This window comes from Opisthocomus hoazin, chromosome 27 (genome assembly GCF_030867145.1).
Source record: "Opisthocomus hoazin isolate bOpiHoa1 chromosome 27, bOpiHoa1.hap1, whole genome shotgun sequence".
NCBI lineage: Eukaryota > Metazoa > Chordata > Aves > Opisthocomiformes > Opisthocomidae > Opisthocomus > Opisthocomus hoazin.
In genome coordinates this window covers 5,274,465-5,296,810 of record NC_134440.1, presented here as the reverse complement: position 1 = coordinate 5,296,810, position 22,346 = coordinate 5,274,465, and the positions used below count along the sequence as shown (strand labels likewise).

Here is a 22,346-nt window from a genome sequence, read left to right as displayed (position 1 = left end):
GGGATTTCGCCATCAAAAGGGCTTTGCTGTGACCATCTAGTCATGGACATGACCCTCTGCCAGCTCAGCTGCCCACAGCCTGCTCTCAAATATGTCTTGCCCTGTTCTGCCCACAGCCATGGTCTCCTGTGGCAGGGCTGTGTATGCACAGGTTGTCCATCATGCTCTGCCCTTACCCTAGCTGGCCCCAGCATCCTGATCCCAGCACCTTACAAACAGCTTATTCTTCCCAGCTCTTCCAGTAGGAGAGATCATTAAATGGTCTGACCTGAGTACCTGGGATAAAGATGCTGTAAGGAGATTCAGAAGTGTAATAGAAAGACCTGCGAACCCTTGATATGGAACGGAGTCTGGGCTTATCTCAACCCTGTACCCAGTTCTCTCCTCCTGAGCTCAGAACCCTATGCTAGCTCAGATGTGTATCTCCAGGACAAAGATGCCCAGCTCCACAGCACCAGAAGGAGAGGAACAAGGCCCCCCAGAACCTACTGGGTCAAACCAGGAGGGTAGGTAGGACAGAAAGGAGGGATTTCTACAGATGGGTGCCCCAGCTGGCTACTGACACCAAGAACAGTGAAAAATTACAGGGTGGAAGTTTTCTGTATTTGCATTTGCTATGGTCCATCTGATTTGACTTCTTTCTCTGTGCAGACATCAACGAATGTGCCCTCAACCCAGACATCTGCCCCAACGGCATGTGTGAGAACCTGCGTGGGAGCTACCGCTGTATCTGCAACCTGGGCTACGAGTCAGATCCCACGGGCAAGAACTGCGTGGGTGAGTTCAGGGCAGCCCAGGCTCAGCGTGGCGTAGGGAGCCAGGAGCTCGGTGCCAGTCAGGAGAGGGTGGCATGCACTCAGCATATGAGGCTGGGAGCCAGATGTGTCGGCTGCACAAGCCTGAGGTGATACAGCAGCTGATGCCCTCCAACAGTGTCCCCATTCAGGGCTGTCTTATCCGCATGGAAAAGCACAAGGTGCTATGTAAAAAACTATATATACATGATTTACCATACTTCCCACGTTGTGTTGCTTTGAGGACGGCACTGCGTTTCTGTGCCTTGGGCTGTCAGACCTCTCTAGGGCTGGCAGAAAAGAAGAGCAGGCGCTGGTGTCGTGGCTCAGAAGCCCCATCTCTCTGCCCACAGATGTTGACGAATGCGCTGTCAATCGTTTGCTGTGTGACAACGGACTGTGCCGCAACACACCCGGCAGCTACACCTGCACCTGCCCCAAGGGCTTCGTCTTCAGGACGGAGACGGATACCTGTGAAGGTAATGTGACTTTGAAGGCAACGGAGAACATCTTCACAAGATGTAAACAGCTATGGCTTGAGGTCCTGCCTGAAAGGGAGCTCAAGGTCTAATGTGTCGTTGGTTCCCTTTTGACCACAGTGGTTTGAACTGGAGCAGGTCCAGGCTTGGGGTTTGTGGCTTTGGGTTTTTTCCCTGGGGGGGAATTTCACACTTCATTCAAAATAGTGGACATCCAAACCCAGAACATCTGGGCTTTTCAGTGACTGAAAACCAGAAGAATTTCCTCTAGGCCTCCAAAATTTTAGCTAAAACCTGACCAAAATTGCAAGTTTGGGGCATTTGATTGAAAGCTTACACTTTGGAGTGGGGGAAATTATTTCCTGACCACAAGGTCCTCAAGCATTTGAGAACTGACACTTTGCACATAAAAGTCTGTTTAGAGAAAAAAAAAAAAAGCAACCAAACAATTTTCTGTAAAGGTGACAAATGGGAAAAGCTCTGAAGCCTCACATCTGGTTCAAACAGGTACATGGAGGCCGTATTCAGCACTGTGGCTGCTCCCGTCTTGGCCAGGAGTAGCCCTGAGCGAGCGAGTCCATCACTCCCCCATAGCTGCACCAACTACACTCAATCCATCCATGCCCTTGGTCCTGAAGAGGCTCACTAATTCCCTTGAGGTGGTGTGTACTGGAGTTGTACATGCAGGACTCCTGTGGCCTGGACTGGTGATCCTCTGAACAGCTGAAAAACTCCTTTCTTCACATTCTTTTCTTCTCAACTCCCTCAGCCTCTGGACCAGAAAATTGGGTCTCGTGGCACTCAAGGCAGTGACAGTCTCTTTCTTCCCACAGATATCAACGAGTGCACCTCTAACCCCTGTGTGAACGGTGTCTGCAGGAACAACGCTGGCTCCTTTGCTTGCGAGTGCTCCCCAGGCAGCAAACTGGACCCCAGTGGCACCATCTGCGTGGGTAAGGATGTGGCCTTCTAGAGGCAGCTCTGATATCAGCAGTGCCCATCAACACACCTTGTTGTTCATCTGAATCACAGAATCCCAGAATGCTGGGGGTTGGCAGGGCCCTCTGTGGGTCACCCAGCCCAAGCCCCTGCCCAAGCAGGGTCACCCAGAGCAGGCTGCACAGCACCGCGGCCAGGCGGGGCTGGAATATCTCCAGAGAAGGAGACTCCACAGCCTCCCTGGGCAGCCTGGGCCAGGGCTCCGTCACCCTCAGAGGGAAGAAGTTCTTCCTTGTGTTCAGCTGGAGCTTCCTCTGCTCCAGTTTGTGCCCGTTGCCCCTTGTCCTGTCGCTGGGCACCACTGAACAGGGTCTGGCCCCATCCTCCTGACACCCACCCTGCAGATATTTAGAGGCATTTCTAAGGTCCCCTCTCAGCCTTCTCTTCTCCAGGCTGAACAAGCCCAGCTCCCTCAGCCTCTCCTCGTAGGAGAGATGCTCCAGTCCCCTCACCATCCTCGTAGCCCTGTGCTGGACTCTCTCCAGTAGCTCCTCATCTCTCTTGAACTGGGGAGCCCGGCACTGGACACAGTACTCCAGATGGGGCCTCACCAGGGCAAATCACTGAAGCAAGTCCCATGCTCTTGCTTTAGGGATGGGGATCCTTTGAGGCCTCTCTCTCTCACCTGGTGTTTCCTTGGTTCTTGGTAACAATTAACATCTCTTACACATCCAGCCTGAAAAGCTGCAGCCTCAGGCAGTGCTCAGAGCTCTGTGTGTCAGACGCAGAAATCCCCAGCTGTGCTGCAGCAAGGCATGGGGTCCCAGGGGATCCTCAGGGCATCAGGATGGTGGGTTCTCACTCATCAGATAGCTTTGTAGTGGGCTGACCTCAGGGCACACCAAGGTGAAGTAGATCCCTGCTCATCAAGATGAGAAGGTGCCCACTTCGCACTCCTACGAGGTCAGGGCCCTGCAAAGCATCACAGAAGAGATGAGATGGAGAGAAAGGACTATTTCCACCCAGAAGAGGAGCAGGCTGGGCCTAGGAAAAGGGCAGAATACAGAACTGATGCAATAGCAGTTGTATCAGAGGACAGAAATGCTGCTCCACAGCACAGCGGTGGGGCAGGGCTCTGGGGACCGGCATAGTTTGTGTCCGTGCTGCAAAGCGCTTGGCCCCACAGCCTAAAAGATAAAGCGACGCCAGAGAGCGACAGTCACACTGCAGCTGGGGGATAGGTCCTCCTAGCTCCTTCTCGTGGCCGCCGGGCTGGGGACCTCCGCCAAGGAGCAGCTCCTCACTCACGCCTTGTCTGTGCCCCTGCAGACAGCATGAAAGGGACGTGCTGGCTGAACATCCAGGATGGGCGTTGCGAGGTGAACATCAACGGGGCCACGCTGAAATCGGAGTGCTGTGCCACGCTGGGGGCAGCGTGGGGCAGCCCCTGCGAGCGCTGCGAGATCGGTAAGGCTCTGCGTGGCACGGAGAGCCCCAAGGCAGGAGGCAGCCTGGTTCTTTGCTGACGTTCCTCTGTTTTCTTGCAGATACTGCCTGTCCCCGGGGATATGCTAGGATGAAGGGGGTCACCTGTGAAGGTAAAGTGCGGCAGGACGCAGAAGACATTATTTTATTTTATATTTGATTTGATTTTATTTTTTATTTTATATTTTATTTTATTTTATTTTTTATATATTTTATTTTTTATTTTATATTTTATTTTTTATTTTATATTTTATTTTTTATTTTTTATTTTATTTTATTTTCTTAATTTTTATTTTTTATTTTATTTTATATTTTATTTTATTTTTTAATTTTCTATTTTCTATTTTATTTTATATTTTTTAATTTTTTTAAATTTTATTTTAATTTTTATTTTATTTTTTAATTTTTTTATTTTATTTTATTATTTATTTTATTTTTTATTTTATTTTATTTTTTTATTTTTATTTTTTCTTTTATTTTAAATTTTTTTTTTTAATTTTTTTATTTTAATTTTGTTGGTCATTGTCTATTTGTTGCTATCCTGCATCTTTGAGTCTGTATCACAGAATAGTAGGGGTTGGAAGGGACCTCTGTGGGTCATCTAATCCAACCCCCCTGCCGAAGCAGGGTCACTGACAGCAGGCTGCACAGGACCACGTCTAGACGGGTCTTGAATATCTCCAGAGAAGGTATGTCCATCTCTCTCTCATACTGAGGAGCTCAGAACTGGACACAGCGCTCCACATGTGGCCTCACCAGTGCTGAGTAGAGGGGAAGGATCACCTCCCTTGACCTGCTGGCAACACCCCTCCTAAGGCAGCCCAGGATATCGTTAACTTCTTTGCAGCAAGGGCACATTGCTGACTCTTGTTCAACTTGGTGTCCACCCCCAGGTCCTTTTCCGCCAAGCTTCTTTCCAGCTGAGTGACCCCCAGCATATATCAGTGCATGGGGTTGATCCTCCCGAGGTGCCAGACTTTGCCCTTCTCCTTGTGGAACTGCATGAGGTTCCTGGCAGCCCATTTCTCCAGCCTGCCAAGGTCCCTCTGGATGGCAGCATGGTCTAGTGTATCAGCCACTCCTCCCAGTTTTGTATCATAAGCAAATTTGCCGAGGACACACTTTACCCCATCATCCAGGTAGCTAATGAAGATGTTAAACAGGAACAGACCCAGTATTGACCCCTGGGGTACACTGCTAGTTGCTTGCCTCCAACTAGACTTTGTGCCACTGAACACCACTCTCCAGGCTTGGCCATTCAGCCAGTTTTCAGTCTCTCTCACTGCCTGCTTGCCCAGCCCATGCATCAACAGCTTGTCTGCAAGGATCTTATGGGAGACAGTGCCAAAGGCTTTACTGAAGGCTGGGTAGACAATATCTGCCACTCTGCCCTTGTCTACCAGGCCAGTAGAAATGCTTCATAGAATTTTATCACGCTTAGCAAGCATGACTTCCGCTTGGTCAATCCACGCTGACTACTGCTGATGATTTTCTTGTCATTCGTGTGCCTGGAAATGGGTTTCCAGGTTTAGCTGCTCCATCAGCAGTACTCATGTTTGTGAGTCCTGGTGCTGCTCCGCCAGTGCTGTGCCAACTACGGACATGTGCAACAGGACCACCCTGTCTGTCTGTCTGTCTCTGGCAAGGCTTTGTAATGCAGCCTCCTTGCAAAAGTGTTTTTCATTGCAACAAGTTGCCAGTTTTGGTCTGGTGGGCAGCTCTAGGCTCTTTCCACCTCCTCCAGGACCCCCTCAAGGCCATGCTGGGCTTGGCCACGTGCCACTCTCATGCCTGTCTCTTGCTTTTGTGCCAACAGATGTGAATGAGTGCGAGGTCTTCCCCGGCGTCTGCCCTAACGGACGCTGTGTGAACACGGCTGGCTCCTTTCGGTGCGAGTGTCCAGAAGGGCTGACCCTTGACGGCACTGCTAGGACGTGTGTGGGTAAGCACACCTCGTTGCACCCAGACCCCGGTCTCCGTTCAGCCCTCTCTACAGAGGTCCAGCTCCTCCCACCCACCACATGCAGCAGTCTTGGGAACTGAGTGACAGCGTGTCATACCTGGCAGGGGCTGCCAAACCCAGCAGCCTAACCAAGACAAGGCTGCCGTAACTTCATGTTCCCAGGTCCAGCCAGTAATGCAATCGCTCTCCTTCGGTGGACTTCAGGGGTAGCCAAACAGATAACTGAACTGGTTAATGACATGGCCCAGCAGCCGTGACAAACCTTTGTCCTTCATAGGGGCCGTCTGCACTACTGACTACATCATGGAGGGTCTGTCCTCTGGCTCTGGTGCCAACAATCACAGGATGGCCATGTCCATGCTATCGAATCTCTCATAGCTTCCCAAACAAGGTGGCCTCATTCAAATGGCCCTTACCTGGGCATTGTTTGGGGCATTTCCCAGCCAAAGCCATTCCAGGAACCTCGCTGTGTCACAGAAAATGATATCTAAGATTTTACCAGAGGTTAGGTGCTGCAGGCAAGGGCTCAACTCTGCTTTCTCCCCAGATGTGCGCGTGGAACAGTGCTACATGAAGTGGGATGAAGATGAGTGCACGGAGCCTCTGCCAGGCAAGTACCGGATCGACATGTGCTGCTGTTCCGTGGGCTCAGCCTGGGGCAGCGATTGTGAGGAATGTCCCAAGATCGGCTCCAGCGAGTACAAGGCCATCTGCCCGAGGGGACCCGGCTTTGCCAACCGAGGAGACGTGCTTTCAGGAAGGCCTTTCTACAAAGGTGAGCAAAAAGAGGGGAGCTGCTGGTCATGGGCTGTGCTCAGCCCATCTCGGCTACAGCCCAAGGAACCTGCTGCCTGCCCTGGGACCCCAGGCTCACTGCAGCCATCTCCTCCCTAAAACACTGCTGTTCTGGCTTCACCCACAGATGTGAATGAATGTAAGGTCTTCTCTGGCCTGTGCACTCATGGGACCTGTCGAAACACCATTGGCAGCTTCAGATGTCTCTGTGGCAATGGCTTTGCTTTGGATGCTGAGGAAAGGAACTGCACAGGTAAGGGAAGGGTAGCTCCCCGCCAGACCACTCTTGCCCATCTTGCTGCCTTGCCTGGCTTGTGGGATGCTTAGCATGATGGTGGTACCCAAAGGAGCTGTGGCAGTTATCTTAGGGACATACTGAGAAGCCAAGGGCAGGTCCATGAGCAGAAAGCTCCTCCTGCTCATGGGATGAAGGATCAGTCCTGCACCAGCAAGAAAGCTTAACTGCTCTCTCCCTTCATGAAGAGGAGTTCCTTGGTCTTCTGGGTCAGACTGGCCAGTCCTTGCTCATTGGATTTGATGTGCAGTACAGGCAGCCTAGTGCCAGCTGTAGTGGTGCTTGTAGCCTGTCCTGCCTCCACTAACTGGTCTTCATCCCCCCAGATATTGACGAGTGCCGCATCTCACCAGACCTGTGTGGCCACGGCACCTGTGTCAACACGCCCGGCAGCTTCGAGTGCGAGTGCTTCGAAGGCTACGAGAGTGGCTTCATGATGATGAAGAACTGCATGGGTAAGGACTCGTCTCCAGGGCAGGGCAGCAGCTTTACTCTTTTGCAACAGGGAAGAAAGTAGCTGGTGCCGGATATGACAAAGGGCTTCGTGCCAAGCTGCGCTCTGGGCATCTGCCTTCTGGCTACCTGGCTCTCTGTTCCCTGGTATCAAGCCAAACCTCTTCATTGTTCTCTTGGGGAGCTGTGAGAGTCCCTACGCTGCAGAGAGCCCCGGCAGCCTCTGCTCTCTCCAGGGTAGCGAGTCTTCTGCCTGGCTTTGATTGCAAAGGCAGAGCTGGGCTGAAGGGCAGCCCTTGCAGGGAGAGGAATGCTCTGTGTCTAGCTGAGAGCACCATAGATGTAACCCTGGGAGGACAGCAAAGCATACGCAAAGTGAAGTCAGTGGTTCATGAGACACAGCATAGGCTTTCTAAGCTGCAGGACATAAAGAGAGAGGCCATGTCCCCAGCAAGGCTTGGCTTGAGCTCCAGACCCCTCCAGAGAAGGAGAGCGAAGAGGCAGAGCTATAGCCTCTGCCTCCTGCGTGGATGCTGTGCCTTACGCATGCTGTTAGCCCATCAGTGCTGGGCCCCGTGCTGTTTCTGCCAGCAGTGCAGGGCAAGGACAGACCGTGAAAAGGCTGCCAGACGTGGGGCCAAAACTGGGAGCCTTCCCTTAGAGACCTCTGCTTATGAGGACCTCCTGGACCAGAGGCAAAGCCTGTGCCCAGCAGCAGGCTGGTGGTGCCCTGTGAGCTGGGGAAGGAGACTGGCAACCCAGGCCAGTATCGGGACGGTGGGGGGCTCTGGGTGTAGAGCCAGGCCCAGGGGAGCATCCTGGGTTCCTCCTGCCATGACACTCATGGGACATCGTTGGTCCTGCCCTGCCACCTCCTGGCCACCCTTACCTCAGCTGGGGGAGCCCACAGAGGAGCCCACGCTGGGAGCCCATGGGGCCACCAACCAGCTTTTCTCAAGGTCTTTCCCATCCCTTTCCTGCTTGCTGTACCCAAAGGGCATTTCCCTGCAATGCCAGTGCAACATTGCCTTCCTTTTTTTGCATAAGACTAAGTCCTTGTATTTCCTTTTTCATCTTGTACTTGTTCACGTACTTGTACTATGTTCGTCCTTCTTCATTTTGTGCTCTTCCTTCCCTCGGACCTTCTCTCGCACCAAACCTTGGCCACTAACCTTTCCTCTTGTTTCAGCCCTCAGCAGCTGGAGCCTGAGCCCGGTGTTGCCACCGAGCTGGGACAGGGTCCAGGCCTGGTATTTTCATTCCCACTATGCAAGGAGACGGCAACCTTTATACTGGGGATTGGCTAGTGCACAGTGGAGCTCTGCCAGGCCAGCAGCTTGAGCGCAATGGCTGTGAGCTCCAGTTCTCATACACACTTGGCTGTTTCCTTTGTGTGACGTCTCATCTCCTTCTACTTCTTTTCAGCCTTGTGTTACCCATCTATTATTTATTCTGCCACTGATTATTTACATACACACATTCTCAGCATGCACCCATCTCCAGACATTATTAATATCGTATGTTCAACCCTTACATCAAACCACGTGTTTTCAAACACCATTGCAGAAAGTTTCTTAACTTGTAGATCTTTCTATGTGGTACCCTATCCATGCCACCACAGTTATCTTCTGAACTTGGTCCACCTACCTGTCCTAAATGCTGCCTCACATACCACATCAGTCATTTTAATCCAGTTACATGTAGCTTGATCCCTTTTCTAGATAATTTATGTTCCTTGCAAGTAGATGCCAGTTATATCATCATTAGATCACTGCTGAGATTAGTAGACCTATTATTTCCACTCCTATATTAGGACACGTGTTAAGCTTTGGTCTTTACAGCACTGCTTGGCCTCCTGCTGTCATTGCACATCCTACAGCCATGTGCCATTGAATCAAATGGCTCCACTGGCATGAGAACATGGAGATATACCTTGCCAACCATTTGATAGCTTGTGTCTCTTCTAGCCCTGAATCTTGCTGATTCATCCAGTTTTTCTTGGGCTGCTTTCCACTGAATCTTTTCTAAAATGGCTCTCAACCTGGTCTCACTTATATGTGATATCTAGTCAACTGTTGCTGTTTCTGCACCTTTCCTTGGGATCTGCAGCAATTTCACACCAGCCTTAACCATTAATCAGGCCCCTGTCCTGTTCCCCAAACATCTGCACAGATCAAGTCATTCATGAGAAGTTCTGGTAGACCACCTGCATTCTTCTGCCCTGCTCTATTTCCAGTCGTAATTGTAAGGGCTCCCTTTCACCTGCCCATTTAATCGTCCTTTATCCTCAGATAATTCTTTGCAGCTCCTCCCATCTAGCCAATGCTTGTTTTTATTCTGTCAGATTCTCATCTGTTTTCAATTTAATAATTCTTGTTTGTAGCTTAAAAAAATCCCATCAATGACCTCAGCACCTCAGTTCATCTCCAACAAGTCAGTCAGACTGTTGCTGTCCTCTTAATTCCTGGCATACCATGTTCCTCTTCTCGCCTGTCTAGCCAGACTAACTTGTCTGACTGACCTAATCTTAATATTCTGCTCTTTCTGCTTTGGCTTGGATTTTCAAACCACATCAATCTGTGGCATGATTCAATACCATTTATTTATTTTTCATATTTGATTCTCTGGGTTCTTTAAAATATATCACTGCCCTGCCACCAGCATGGTTTTCTGTCTTTTCCATACAATTTGTAGCGTGGGTTACCACAGCTCACACTGATCATCCTCCTTCTCCTCCTCCACTTCTGACATACTGAGAATGTCACAGGCCCCACTGATGGCCTGCTAACCTCTTTTGGTAATGAGATTTCCGTTATCTTTATATAAGGATATTATATTTCATTGTTCTTTTAATGCTTACTCTTATCTGCACAATTCCACCTTATCCTGTATTCTAGGTGACAGGGGATGGAGTTGTTTCACCCCAAAGGGTGTTGTGACACTATGGCATTTCCCGTGGTCACAGATTAACTTCTTCCCGCCTGTGTTTGGCAGAAGAACTTGGCTTCAGCCTCATGAGGGGGGAATTCTTGCCAGCCTCTGGCCATAAACAACATCCGCACTGAGCCTGCATCCCGCAGTTCATTGGGAACGGTCTCCCACTGTGGAGAACCGGAGGCGTGGGTCCTGTGGGACTCTTTGGTAGGGGTCTGTCACCCCTGTTGTCAGGTGTATTCCTGCCCACTTCAGCTGCAGATAAGCGGAAGATCTCAACAAAGTGTTTTATTCAAGTAAGGTGAAAGATTCCACTCTTAGTCACAAGGTTGGAATCGGAAAAATAAATGTATGAGAAGAAAATGGATTCTTTAAATATATCTGACATCACTTCCTTTGTCTCCTGTCACTAAGAGGTTCTTGGGGGCATTTTTTTAGCTCCCTCAGTTCGTTTGTGTTACACCCAATGGCTTTGCATTCTGAATGCCCATTTTCTCAGAGTACAGCTGCGGGCAGATGGATCCCCTGAGCAGTTCCAGGGAGGCTCCCCTTTTTTGGCACTCTTGCTGTCAGCGCAGAACATCTTGAGTCAATTCTAGGGGGATGCAAGAATGCAAAATCTTTAGAGTCTATTCTGGGACCAAAACAGAGAACCTCATTCTCAGATTCCTGTTTCCAAAGTTAGAGGATCAGATCCATCCAGTGCTTGCCCTTCCAAAGAGCATAACTTGCACTGCGCAGCACCACAAGTATCACAACGACCGTTACCTGTGCACTGTCATAGCAGACCACAAAGAGCTTTCTCCAGGGGCCATGGATTATGAATTGGTAACCAGGCTTCCCAGTTTTGATACTTGCAGTGCTTTATCTTCTCCTCTTTTGTTTCCAGCCATCACCAGTGCACCATTCCAGTAGTTTCCCTTGTTTGGGTTTTTTTTTAGTCTGGCATCTATAAAATTTTTTATCACCTTTTTTTTTTTTTCCCCATTTTTAATGCCAGCAGCCTGGTTCCATCTTTGACTGGATCACATCTCTCTCACAGCAGTTTAATCTATTTCAGGAATTTCTCCAGTTCCTAGTAAATTCAGTCGCTTTGTCCATATGTGATCTTTTTTCAGAAATGTACAGACTATTTCCTAGCCCTATGTGTGGTACTGGAACTGCTCTGAAGGCTGTTACCAAGAAAGCCTGTCTGCTAGTCTTCCATCAAACAAACTACACATTTTTGGAGAAACTCTCCCTCTGCTGATGGGACTTGTGAAAATGTACTAAGATAGGTGGGATGCGAGCTTGGAACTATCCTTCTAGTCCTCGCTGGCTAATCTGCACAAAGCTAATCACTCCTTGCTGGCTAATCTGCACAAAGCTAATCCCTTCTTTCCTTCTGAGGTTACACTCTATATTCTACTGAGATCTAAGCGAGAGTTGTGATTTCCCAAAATGCATACTTCAACCAGAAGTCCACTGGACTCACCCAAGCCGTGGATTTGCTGCCCTGTTAATTTTGTGATGCCCCCCTGTTTTGGGATATATCTGTGGTGATGGGACCATGGTGCATGGCACCAGCACCACCCCATTATCTGGAAAACCCAGCTGAAGGGGACAATCCACCACATTTCATGTCATTCTGTGCAGATATCAATGAGTGTGAGCGGGACCCACTGCTGTGCCGAGGTGGGATCTGCATGAACACAGATGGCAGCTTTGAATGCATCTGCCCTCCAGGACATGAGCTGACTTCTGAAGGGAACACTTGCATAGGTGAGATGATGGAAAGCTGTGTTATGACCAGAGCCTGTTCAAGGGGGACTTGGATCTCGTGCTGGGCACATGAATCTCTCCTTCCAATCCTATACGTGGGTAGAACACGCTCATCTAGGAGGGACTGGGGTCACTCCCAGGGTTTCATTGCATTTATGATGTCTGTTGTTCTACCTGCTGTTCACTGAAGCCTGAGCAATGTGGCCATGACAAATTCAGTTTGGAGACAGCAGTAGATGGGGGCTACGCAGGGATGGGCACTGAATGATGCTCAGTGTGGCATCAGCATGGCTGGCTGCTCCAACTGTTCTTCCCACCACAGATATCAATGAATGCTCCCTTAGTGACAACCTGTGTCGCAACGGACGCTGCGTCAACGTCATTGGTACCTACCAGTGCGCCTGTGATCCGGGCTTCCAGGCCACGCTGGACAGGCAGGGCTGTGTCGGTGAGTGCTCACCTTTGCTAAATAGCCAGGCCAAGACCCCGGTATGCATCCAGGACCCTCCTGGCCTCATCCCTCTTACGGTGCTCAGCGGGGTGTCTGAGGGTAAGGCAAGGGGAGAACCTCCTGGTTGAGCTACAGCCAGTTGGCACTACTGGTAAGGGGCTGGAGTCAGCTGTGAAACCACTGTGAGCTGGAAGTGGTTGGCAGAGGAGGCAAGAGGTGCTTGTTTCTGGCTACGGAGCTTTGTTTCCTCTTCAGCACCTCTTCTACCTCACCTCTGTTACTGGCACTGTGTCTGAGCAGCTCTGCCGCAAGGCTCGTATCCCACCCTGCAGCCCACCCAGCTGCTGACCTCTCCCTTCTCCCGCAGACATCGATGAGTGCACCATAACCAACGGCGGCTGTGACACGCACTGCTCCAACTCGGAGGGCAGCTACGAATGCAGCTGCAGCGAAGGCTACGCGTTGATGCCTGACAAGAGATCGTGTGCAGGTGAGCAGTCAGCTCGGCTCTCGCAGGGGGGGACCTCGCTGTCCATTGCCAGTCAGCCGTAGCGTTGGCTTCAGGGTGAGGGATTCTCATTTTTAAGTCGCCTCCAGAGAGAAGATTTCCCTGGACAGATGTTTTTGCTTTGCACTGCCATGTCCAGCCCCTCATTACAGGCTCTAGAGTCCTGTAATGACATGATCTGGAGCAAAGCCCCTCCAGTGACTGCCTCCTGCTCCCACAACACCCTTTCACTGGCTGCAACGTCTTTACTCTGGCAATGGTCTCCTCTTTCTAGATATTGATGAATGTGAGGATAATCCAGACATCTGTGACGGTGGGCAGTGCACCAACATCCCTGGGGAGTACCGCTGCCTTTGCTTTGATGGCTTCATGGCATCCCTGGACATGAAGACCTGTATCGGTGAGGACAAGGCTGGGCCCTGCCTCACAAGGCTGCTGTTGGAGGGAGGAAGGGGGTGCAGAGGGTTGACCCAGAGTCATGTCATGGTGCTTGGGGTGTTCCAAGCAACTCCTTTTTCTCCTGCAGATGTGAATGAATGTGATCTCAACCCTAACATCTGCCTGCACGGCGAGTGTGAAAACACGAAGGGCTCCTTCATCTGCCACTGCCAGCTGGGCTACTTCGTCAAGAAGGGAACCACCGGCTGCACAGGTGGGAACTCGCCAGACCTGGAGCTAGGGGTGCTGGTGGGAGCCCTCGCAAACACCTCCTGCAGCTGCCACGGAGGGAACACCCTCCCTGTACTGGGGGGTGCTGTGGACATGTAGGGATGTGGTTGTGTGCTGGGACCCCCTCCTGGGCAGGCAGAGATAGCCAAGAAGGCAGGCTTTAGGCAGGAATTGATGCTTTCCTAGTTTATAGCCAAGCTGGGGGCCTGCCCTTCCTTCTGTTTTCATCTTCCAGGGTTGAGCACAGAGCAGCCCTTCAGCTTAAGGGTACAACTCCAGGCAGCCTGTTCCCCAAAGCACCTTGTTCCAGTCCCCTGGGGTCCAGACCCCCAGGAGCCATCGGTCCCCAGACCCGTTAGCGGGATTGTAGCCGGCTGCCCCCTCCTTTCCTGGGGGAGCTGAGCTGTGTCAGCTCTGATGTCCTTCCTCCCTGCAGACATTGATGAGTGCGAGATCGGGGCTCACAACTGCGACATGCACGCCTCCTGCATCAACGTGCCCGGGAGCTTCAAATGCAAGTGTCGCACAGGCTGGCTTGGAGACGGGCTGAAGTGCAACGGTGAGTTCTCATCCCAGGAGAGGACTTCCGTGTGTCCAGGTGCTCTGTGAAGTGCTCTGGGCTGAGCTGACACCTGCACTTAAAATGTTCTTGAGCCCCAGGAGCCCTTCAATGAGGATTTATGGAAGTGTGGAGCGACGTGGGTGTGTGACGGAGGGGGACTGTAGGTGTGGGTGTACAGGTGTTGCACTGTCAGGCTCTTCAACCACGTCTGTGAAGCCATCAACGTGGGAGCGAGAGCATGTGTTCATGGGACGTGGAGTGTGTGGGCATGGGACTGAGAAGAACGTGGCTGGATGTCGCTGTCAGATTGGCGATGTGGCTGTGCGGTGACGTGTTGGGGCATGGTGTGGTGCGTCTGCAGGCTCACGTGGGTGTGGGAGGTGTGCAGGGATGTGTTGGGGGGTGTTCAGGAGTGCAGGGACTTACTGGCATGTACTGGTGTGTATGAAGGGATGTAAGGGTACATGTATGGATACGTGTGTCTGAACTGGGGAGGTACTGGGAGGGTGGGTAGTTGTATGTGAACGTGTCTCACTGCCACATTGTCTGTGTCAGTTCTGCCACGGGTGTGTCCCATGGCCATGGAGGCTCACAGAGATGTGTTGGAGCCTCATGAGTGCTCCAACTGCCTGGAGGTCTCCCAGGCTGTTTGTGTGCTCCCCTGGGCCCTACTCTAGCTGCCCAGGCTTAGAGAAAAGGCCAGAGGCAAAACACTGATGAGGGCATTCTCCCTGCCCAGACCTGGACGAGTGTGCAACCGAAGAGCACAAGTGCAACCTGAACGCCAACTGTGTCAACACCCCAGGCTCCTACCGCTGCGCCTGCCGAGAAGGCTTCAACGGGGATGGCTTCTCCTGCTCAGGTGAGGCCCGTAGACTCAACTGGCAGCAGGAACATGATGTGGGCATCCTGCTGGGAGACAGGGTCAGCCCCGTTTAACCACCAGCCTGGATCAGCACCTGGCTGCCTGTGTCTGGAGTTCCCCAGACCAGATGTCCCCCAAAAGCCACCACAGCCTGCTCAGACACCTTCAGCTGAGATCCACCTTCTTCTCAGCCGGTGTTTGGGGAGGATCAAGGCAATGAGAAGTGTTGAAACCTCCTCCTCGCAGGCTCCCAGCAGAGGGGTGGGAACAAGCTTGTGGGAATTTCCTGGGCAAGCTGAGGAAAGCTTCCATCTTTGGGTGGGCACCATGCCAGTCTCACACTTGACTCTCCCTAGATGTGGACGAGTGTGCGGACAATGTGAACCTGTGTGAGAATGGACAGTGTCTCAATGCACCTGGGGGCTACCGCTGCGAGTGTGAGATGGGCTTCAATCCCACCGAGGACAGCAAGGCCTGCCAGGGTAAGTGCCCAGAGTTTTGACTGCTGCTCCAGGAGATCCAGTGTCCACCTCCTTTCTGGCCTTGGTCTCTCCACTGCACTGTCACCACTTGATCCATTACTGAGCAAGACCCACCATCATGTGATGGTGCAAGGCTCCTGAGGTGCCAGCTCTTCCACTGAACAGGAGTTGGTCCCCAGCCTGCAGAGAGGCTGGGCTAAGCCAAGGATCCATGCAAGATGTGCACAGTCAGCAAAACAGGGGTGAGGGGAGAGGGCATACACACTCCATGCCTGGTCGTGGTCACCCAGGAGATGATATCCCATGGCAATAGAACCATCCTGAGATGGATTGCCCAGAACCGGGCTGTGGCTCTGCTTTGAGGTGGAAGCAGGAGAGGCCCGTCCTGGCCCTCACTCTGCCAGATCCTGAGTACCCATCTCTCCCCTGTTTTGCAGACATTGACGAATGCACCTTCCAGAATATCTGTGTCTTTGGGACCTGCCAGAACCTGCCCGGGATGTTCCGCTGCGCCTGTGATGATGGCTATGAACTGGACAGAAGTGGAGGCAACTGTACAGGTACAGGACTTTCACGGGGCTGTTGGAGGAGGATCACTGCTCTGTGACTTGCTGGTGTGAGCTTGCCCCAGCCATGACGGGGAGCGGCAGTAGCACCCTAAAGCCAATTAAGCATCCCGTGGTAATGTGTATTTGCTCTTGGCAAGGCCTTGATGCTGCTGGAAGGCAGGCCTTCAGTGGATAGGAAGGAAAGGCTCTGCTTCTTTCTTCTGACTCTGGGCAAGGTGGTGTGAGGCAGGACAAGGCAAGGTCTGTTTCTAGAAGAGCTTTGCCTGCCATCGTATGAAAAGCCTTAGAAGCACCACGGTCATGGGGGTACACCCTGAACACACAGTAGAGAGCTTAGGGCTGAGGCTGTGGTTCCTATGGCAGTCATCATCTTTCTTTTCAGTCTACATCCTTCCATCTTTTCAGACATCAATGAATGTGCAGACCCTGTGAACTGTATCAACGGCTTGTGTGTCAACACCCCTGGCAGCTACCTGTGCAACTGTCCGCAGGACTTCGAGCTGAACCCTACTGGTGTGGGCTGTGTGGGTGAGTGGGGACCTGTGTGAAGAGCGAACCTTCCATCCAAGACCTTGGTGGTCCTGCTTGTTGGTCCCACATAGCTGGAGCTAACCGCTACCAGAGACTGGGGTGGCCGACAACGATCTGCCCTGCCAAATGCCTGGCTGTCCATGATGGGCTCAACCCCGCAGCAGCAGAGTACCTACCTCCTGTTAAGCCTGGCCCACCTCGCATCACCGGTGTGGGTGCTCTCCTGGTTGAAGCAATGTCCTGGGCAGCTCTGGAGCTATTCTTAAGTGTTTGTTTCTTGAAAGGCCCTGGGTTACTGGTGGCATTATTTGGGTTGTGCTCCCTAGCCATACTGCAGACAGGCCACCGTGCTATGATCTCTGTATGATACAGTGTGACTTTACCAGGCAAGCTGAGCACACTTTATTCTTGAAGGGTTCCTAAAGCCATGAGCTTCAAGGACAGTCTGGATGTGGTTTGCTACAACACAGATGGCTGACAGTGTGGCCATCTGGGACAGGACTGGGGCCTTATCGCTCTCCCTGCTTCTTGAAGCTGTAGTGCCATTCATTCCTCCTGTGCACACAAGTCTTTACTGGAGAGGCTTTGCTCACCCACCACTGTCTTTGTGCAGATACCCGTGTTGGGAATTGCTTCTTGGACACCCAGGATCGAGGAGATGGAGGGATCTCCTGCAGCGCAGAAATTGGAGTTGGGGTCACCCGGGCATCATGCTGCTGCTCTCTGGGTCGTGCATGGGGCAACCCCTGTGAGCTTTGTCCTCCGGCCAACACCAGTGAGTTGGGAAAATGTCTGGGGTAAACTTGGGCATGGACAGGATGGGCAGCGTAGAGCAGATAGGAGAGACAGGGTCATTTCCTTGTGGCATCTCAACTCAGGCTGGGGGCCCTGGGTCCGGGATGTGCTGTCATCGCGATGGAGCAAGGGAAGCTGAGGGAGAAGGCGGCAACCCTGTGGTGTCAGTGCAGGGCTAGACAGGGTGACCAGGGCAGGGGAGAGGTGAAGTGGGGTGGGGGAGACCAGGCTGATTGTGCCTGGGAAGTCCAGGTCGGGATCCTTCATGCTGAGTCCAGTGGGCTTGGGGGAGGGCAGTGGATGTGGAATAACCCTGTTCAGGGGTGGGCAGGCAAAGATAGGGCACCTAAGTTGCCTTGGTGTGTGACAAGAGTCAGGCTGCTCCACCTGGACCACTGTCACCATCCTCATGGCTGGTTCTCCTGGGTTTCTGCTGGTTTCTGCTGGTTCTCCCTACCCCCATTCTTCCTACCCTCCTGTTTCATGAGAGCCTGCTCAGCTCGGGATCCCCCTGACTGACTTTTTCCACAGCCGAGTACAAGACCTTGTGCCCTGGAGGAGAAGGTTTTCGGCCCAACCCCATTACTGTCATCCTGGAAGGTAAGCCAACTCGCCACCCATGCCCCCTCACCAGTGGCTTGGGTGCCAGGGGAGCCCAGCCCTGTGTGGGCACTGTCTGCCATGGCACTGCGCTGGCCGTGTGCCCACCGAGCCCTTGACCACCAAATGATAAACAGCAAGTGTGTGCTCTTCTCCGATGTGCTCTGGCCGCCTGGCCAAGCCGCTTGGGCACCACCGAGGGTGGAGGTGGTGGGATGAACCCCCCGGGGACCCGGGGGTGAAGGCACTGCCTGGGCTGGGCTGGCAGGCAGTGAACACGTCCCGGCTGCTCTCCCTCCTCAGATATCGATGAGTGCCAGGAGCTGCCGGGCCTCTGCCAGGGTGGCAACTGCGTCAACACTTTTGGGAGCTTCCAGTGCGAGTGCCCCCTTGGCTACTACCTCAATGAGGACACACGCATCTGCGAAGGTAGCTGCACCGGGGTGCCTGGGCTTGTCTGTGTGCCTGGCGTGTATGGCACACCTGTGTGTGTGCATGTGTGTGCAAGAGAGTTGGGCGTGCATCTGGGCCGCTCTGGGAGCGGTTGGCAGAATCCCTTCCCCTTTCTCTTCCAGACTTCCCACCCTCATCACAAACCCTGTCCCCTTTCCCAGTGCCAGGCCAGCCTGGTCCCCGTGCCAGGCCCATCCATACCTTGTGCCAAGTCTACCCCCAACACCATGTCAGACCCTTCTCTGCCTGTGCCCAGCGCTTTGACCTCCAGTCTCCTTTATTCGGCAGATATTGATGAGTGCTCTGCTCACATTGGGATCTGCGGCCCTGGGACCTGCTACAACACCCTCGGCAACTACACCTGCGTGTGCCCCCCGGAGTACATGCAAGTCAACGGAGGAAACAACTGCATGGGTACGGCGTGGTCCGAATCGGCGGGAAGGGCTCTGGCCGTGCCCTGCCTGTGCGTGACCCCCGGGTCGTGCTGTGGGTGGCATGGCGTGGGCAACGTGGCTGAGCGGACGGAGCAGAAGTGCTGGGAGCTCGGGATGCCCGGGTTCACCAGTGCCTCACCGCGTCCCTGCCCCGACGCCGCGCACGTTTCCTGTGCCGGAGGGGCTGACGCTCGCCCTGCCAGCAGTTCTAGGGCTGGAACGGGGTGGTGAGAGACCCAGCAGAGCATTGCCGCTGCCTGCTACGGGGCACGACCCAACGCCCTCACTGGTGCAGGGCTTCAGCCTCACACTGCAGCCACTTTGTTGGGCTCCGCTGTGTCACCTGCAGTCCCTGAGCACCAGGACAGGACCGGGTGTCATATCCCCAGCAATGAGGGCCCTGGGGCTGGCAGCACCCACTCCTGGGGCTGGCATGAGACCCTGTCTGGGCTGCCTTTGCAGACATGAGGAAGAGCGTCTGCTATCGCAACTACAATGACACGTGTGAGAACGAGCTCTCCTTCAACATGACCAAGAAGATGTGCTGCTGCTCCTACAACATTGGCAAGGCCTGGAACAAGCCGTGTGAGCCCTGCCCCACACCAGCCAGCCGTAAGTCTGGAAAACCATCTTGATACTGTGGCTGCCCACTTGCTTTTGCAGCGATCCCATGCACTTCGAGGCCCAGGCACTAACAAAACAGAGGGGGAGAAGGGCGAGCATCCTGTCTGGCATTGCGCTGGAAGGACACGGGGGGCTGGGACAGTGTCTGTGGAGAGGATGTGCGGGCTGTGTGGGCAGCAGTGGGTCTGGGCTGCGTGGACAGGCTGGGCACGGGTGGCAGCGGCGCAGTGGGGGGTGCTGGCTGGGTGCAGCATGGAGGGGAGAGCCTGGGCATGGCCGTGACCGCGGTGTTCCCCTTCCAGCCGAGTACCAGATCCTGTGCGGGAACCAGGCCCCCGGGTTTATCATCGACATCCACACAGGGAAGCCGATCGGTGAGTAGAGCCCCTGCGGAGCCAGGTCTGCTCTCTGCCCCTCTGCCTGCTTCCCACAGTGCCTGTGAGCTTCTTCCCTTCCCCTCCCTTAGCAAATTAAGCCCAGAGCAGAGGAGAGACAAGGAAAAGGGGTGGCAGACATGGCTGCAAGCAGCTGGCCAAGCCTTCAAGCTGATGTCCTGAGCGGCTGGGCTGCTTGGACCTCCCCGTGTCTGCAGTTATCCCTTGGTTTCTGTCCCACCTGGAGACAGAGGTAGCCAGTGACCACAGATGGTGGCCAGGTAGATCCAGACCCGTGGTAGCCCTGGTGCTCCCACTGCCAGCAGCACCGGCCTGACAGCAGCAGGGCACCGCTGAGAGCTGGGTTTTCAAGGGCTGTGTTTTGGTAGGTGGAAAGCCAGAGGTGCTGTTGAAAGTACTGGGATTTTCGGGCTGTCTGCAGATGTTTCGCAGTCTTGAAAGATGGACTCACTAGGAGTTTGTGAGACAAACAGATCAGTTATTCAGTGCTTCACCTGGCGCTGGCAGTGCCAGCCAGGGGACTGAAGAGGAGGAAGATGAGTTCATCATCTGCTCCCAGAAACAAAGTGCAACAGAGGGTACAGGTGCAGGGCTGGTGCTGGATCGTGCTGGGCACAGCAACAGAGCTGGGGACCCTGGAGCCATCTCAGTGTTTCGGGGTTCCCCTGGACTTCCCATCTGTAGCGTGGGCCCAGAGCCGGAGCAAGTGTCCATGTTACTGCAGAGACACACTCGGACAAAACAAGGTGGATGTGCTGGGTAGGATCCCTCCCACATGTGCTGTGCAGGCTCTGCCAGCTACAACCTGGAGTCTTGTGTGGCTCTGTTGGGGACCCAACCCTCTGCAGAGTGGCCCTAGCCTGGCATGGTCTGCAGAATCCAGTATCAATCCTCCAACAGTTGCTCCACCTCTTGTCTGCTGGCCCTTTCCTGCTGGCTTTCTTTTCAGGATGAACAAGGGCAGCAGTCTCCCAGCTATGGGAGGTGCTTTCCTCCAGCTATGGGAGATGCTTTCCTCCCCGCTGCCTTCCCGGGCTGCTGAGAGATGTTGTCTGTGTGCAGATATTGATGAGTGCAGCGAGATCCCCGCTATCTGCACGAACGGTGTCTGCATCAACCAAATTGGCAGCTTCAGGTGCGAGTGTCCCATTGGATTCAGCTACAACAACATCCTGCTCATCTGCGAAGGTAAAGGGGCAGGCGGGGCCGCGCTGCCCGGGGTGCCCAGGAGGGTGGGGGCTCCCAGCGCGGCATCAGCATCTCCCCACCTCATGGGGCACCAGGGTGAGGGCTGCCAGCAGACATGGACAGAGTCCTCGTGTTCTCAGCCTTCCTGAAGTCTTCATTTTCTACATCAATGGTTGGACAAAAAGTTGCTGATTTTTATTCATGCTCCTGTCTAGTTTTCCCTTCCTCTGTTTTTTGGGTTTTTTTCAGAAAAAATTTGCAAATGTGAGTGTTTCGACGTTTTGAGTTGTAACTAAAATTCCCATTATTTTATAGCAAAGCAATAGAAAAAGGTTGAAAATTGACCCTGACTGGAGCAAACCAAGGGTTAAAATCCAGTTGACTCCACTGAGCCACCCCAGCCCCACCAGGAGGACGGTGCCTGGCGAGCGCTTGGCGCTCTGCACAGCCAAGGTTTGCATTGCTCTCCTCCCACAGACATCGATGAGTGCAGCAGTGGGGAGAACCTCTGCCAGCGCAACGCCGACTGCATCAACATCCCCGGCAGTTACAGGTGCGAATGCTCAACCGGATACAAGCTGTCGCCTAGCGGAGCCTGCGTGGGTAAGATGGGAGCTCTTTGCTACCTATTCCAGAGACACGCGTGCGAGGCGCCGGCACCCCTGCCTAGGCTCTGCAGATGGGTTTGCAGACCCACCGTGTGTGGACCCGAGGAAGGGCAGGATGAAGGACGCGCCAGTTCCGTGCATGGGTTCCTGGTCTTTTGTGAAGCCTGGGGACTGTGACCTGGCTGTGCTGTGATTATGGAATATTTGTGCTTTTGGAACAGTTCCCAGGGATTGTGGGCTCCTGAGGGATGAGAAAAGGTCACTGTGAAGTGCAGCTTTAGTCTGGCAGCTCAGGTCATGTTCTCGAATTAAATTTATTTGTTTTAGGGATGGCAGTGCATAAATCTTGTTCTCTGGGAGGTCACCTCTCAGAAAACCAAGACCCCATTCTGCTGTGCTGCTGCTCACAGGCAGCTCCCACCAGCCCACAGGGGTCTGCAGAAGGCCAGTGCCTCGGCTCTTCCCATTCGGTCCATCCCTCCTGCTCACCAGTGCCCACTTTGCTTTGTTTTAGGTCGCAACGAATGCCAGGAGATCCCCAATGTCTGCAGCCACGGCGACTGCGTTGACACCGAGGGCAGCTACGTCTGCATCTGCCACAACGGCTTCAAGGCCACGGGGGAGCAGACCATGTGCATGGGTCAGTGTGGCTGCCACAGCCCTGCCGTGTGAATCGGAAATCAGGATGGACGTGAGCTCTCTCCAGCACCCGCT

General features: G+C 53.3%; 1 protein-coding gene across 1 annotated transcript in view; it reads left to right on the top strand.

Moving 5' to 3' along the window:
• Positions 1–22,346, top strand: part of LOC104330848 (fibrillin-2) — a 111,800-nt gene that overhangs the window by 76,983 nt on the left and 12,471 nt on the right. Inside the window, exons 17-44 of the mRNA XM_075444028.1 lie at positions 652–777; positions 1,148–1,273; positions 2,107–2,226; positions 3,542–3,679; positions 3,760–3,810; positions 5,514–5,639; positions 6,208–6,435; positions 6,583–6,708; positions 7,077–7,205; positions 11,773–11,898; positions 12,221–12,346; positions 12,717–12,839; positions 13,132–13,257; positions 13,384–13,509; positions 13,963–14,085; positions 14,828–14,950; positions 15,310–15,435; positions 15,873–15,995; positions 16,410–16,532; positions 17,149–17,310; positions 17,862–17,930; positions 18,234–18,359; positions 18,672–18,797; positions 19,280–19,429; positions 19,744–19,815; positions 20,899–21,024; positions 21,502–21,627; positions 22,147–22,272. Of these exons, the coding sequence (XP_075300143.1) occupies positions 652–777; positions 1,148–1,273; positions 2,107–2,226; positions 3,542–3,679; positions 3,760–3,810; positions 5,514–5,639; positions 6,208–6,435; positions 6,583–6,708; positions 7,077–7,205; positions 11,773–11,898; positions 12,221–12,346; positions 12,717–12,839; positions 13,132–13,257; positions 13,384–13,509; positions 13,963–14,085; positions 14,828–14,950; positions 15,310–15,435; positions 15,873–15,995; positions 16,410–16,532; positions 17,149–17,310; positions 17,862–17,930; positions 18,234–18,359; positions 18,672–18,797; positions 19,280–19,429; positions 19,744–19,815; positions 20,899–21,024; positions 21,502–21,627; positions 22,147–22,272 (3,498 nt within the window). The remainder of the gene's footprint in view (positions 1–651; positions 778–1,147; positions 1,274–2,106; positions 2,227–3,541; positions 3,680–3,759; positions 3,811–5,513; positions 5,640–6,207; positions 6,436–6,582; positions 6,709–7,076; positions 7,206–11,772; positions 11,899–12,220; positions 12,347–12,716; positions 12,840–13,131; positions 13,258–13,383; positions 13,510–13,962; positions 14,086–14,827; positions 14,951–15,309; positions 15,436–15,872; positions 15,996–16,409; positions 16,533–17,148; positions 17,311–17,861; positions 17,931–18,233; positions 18,360–18,671; positions 18,798–19,279; positions 19,430–19,743; positions 19,816–20,898; positions 21,025–21,501; positions 21,628–22,146; positions 22,273–22,346) is intronic.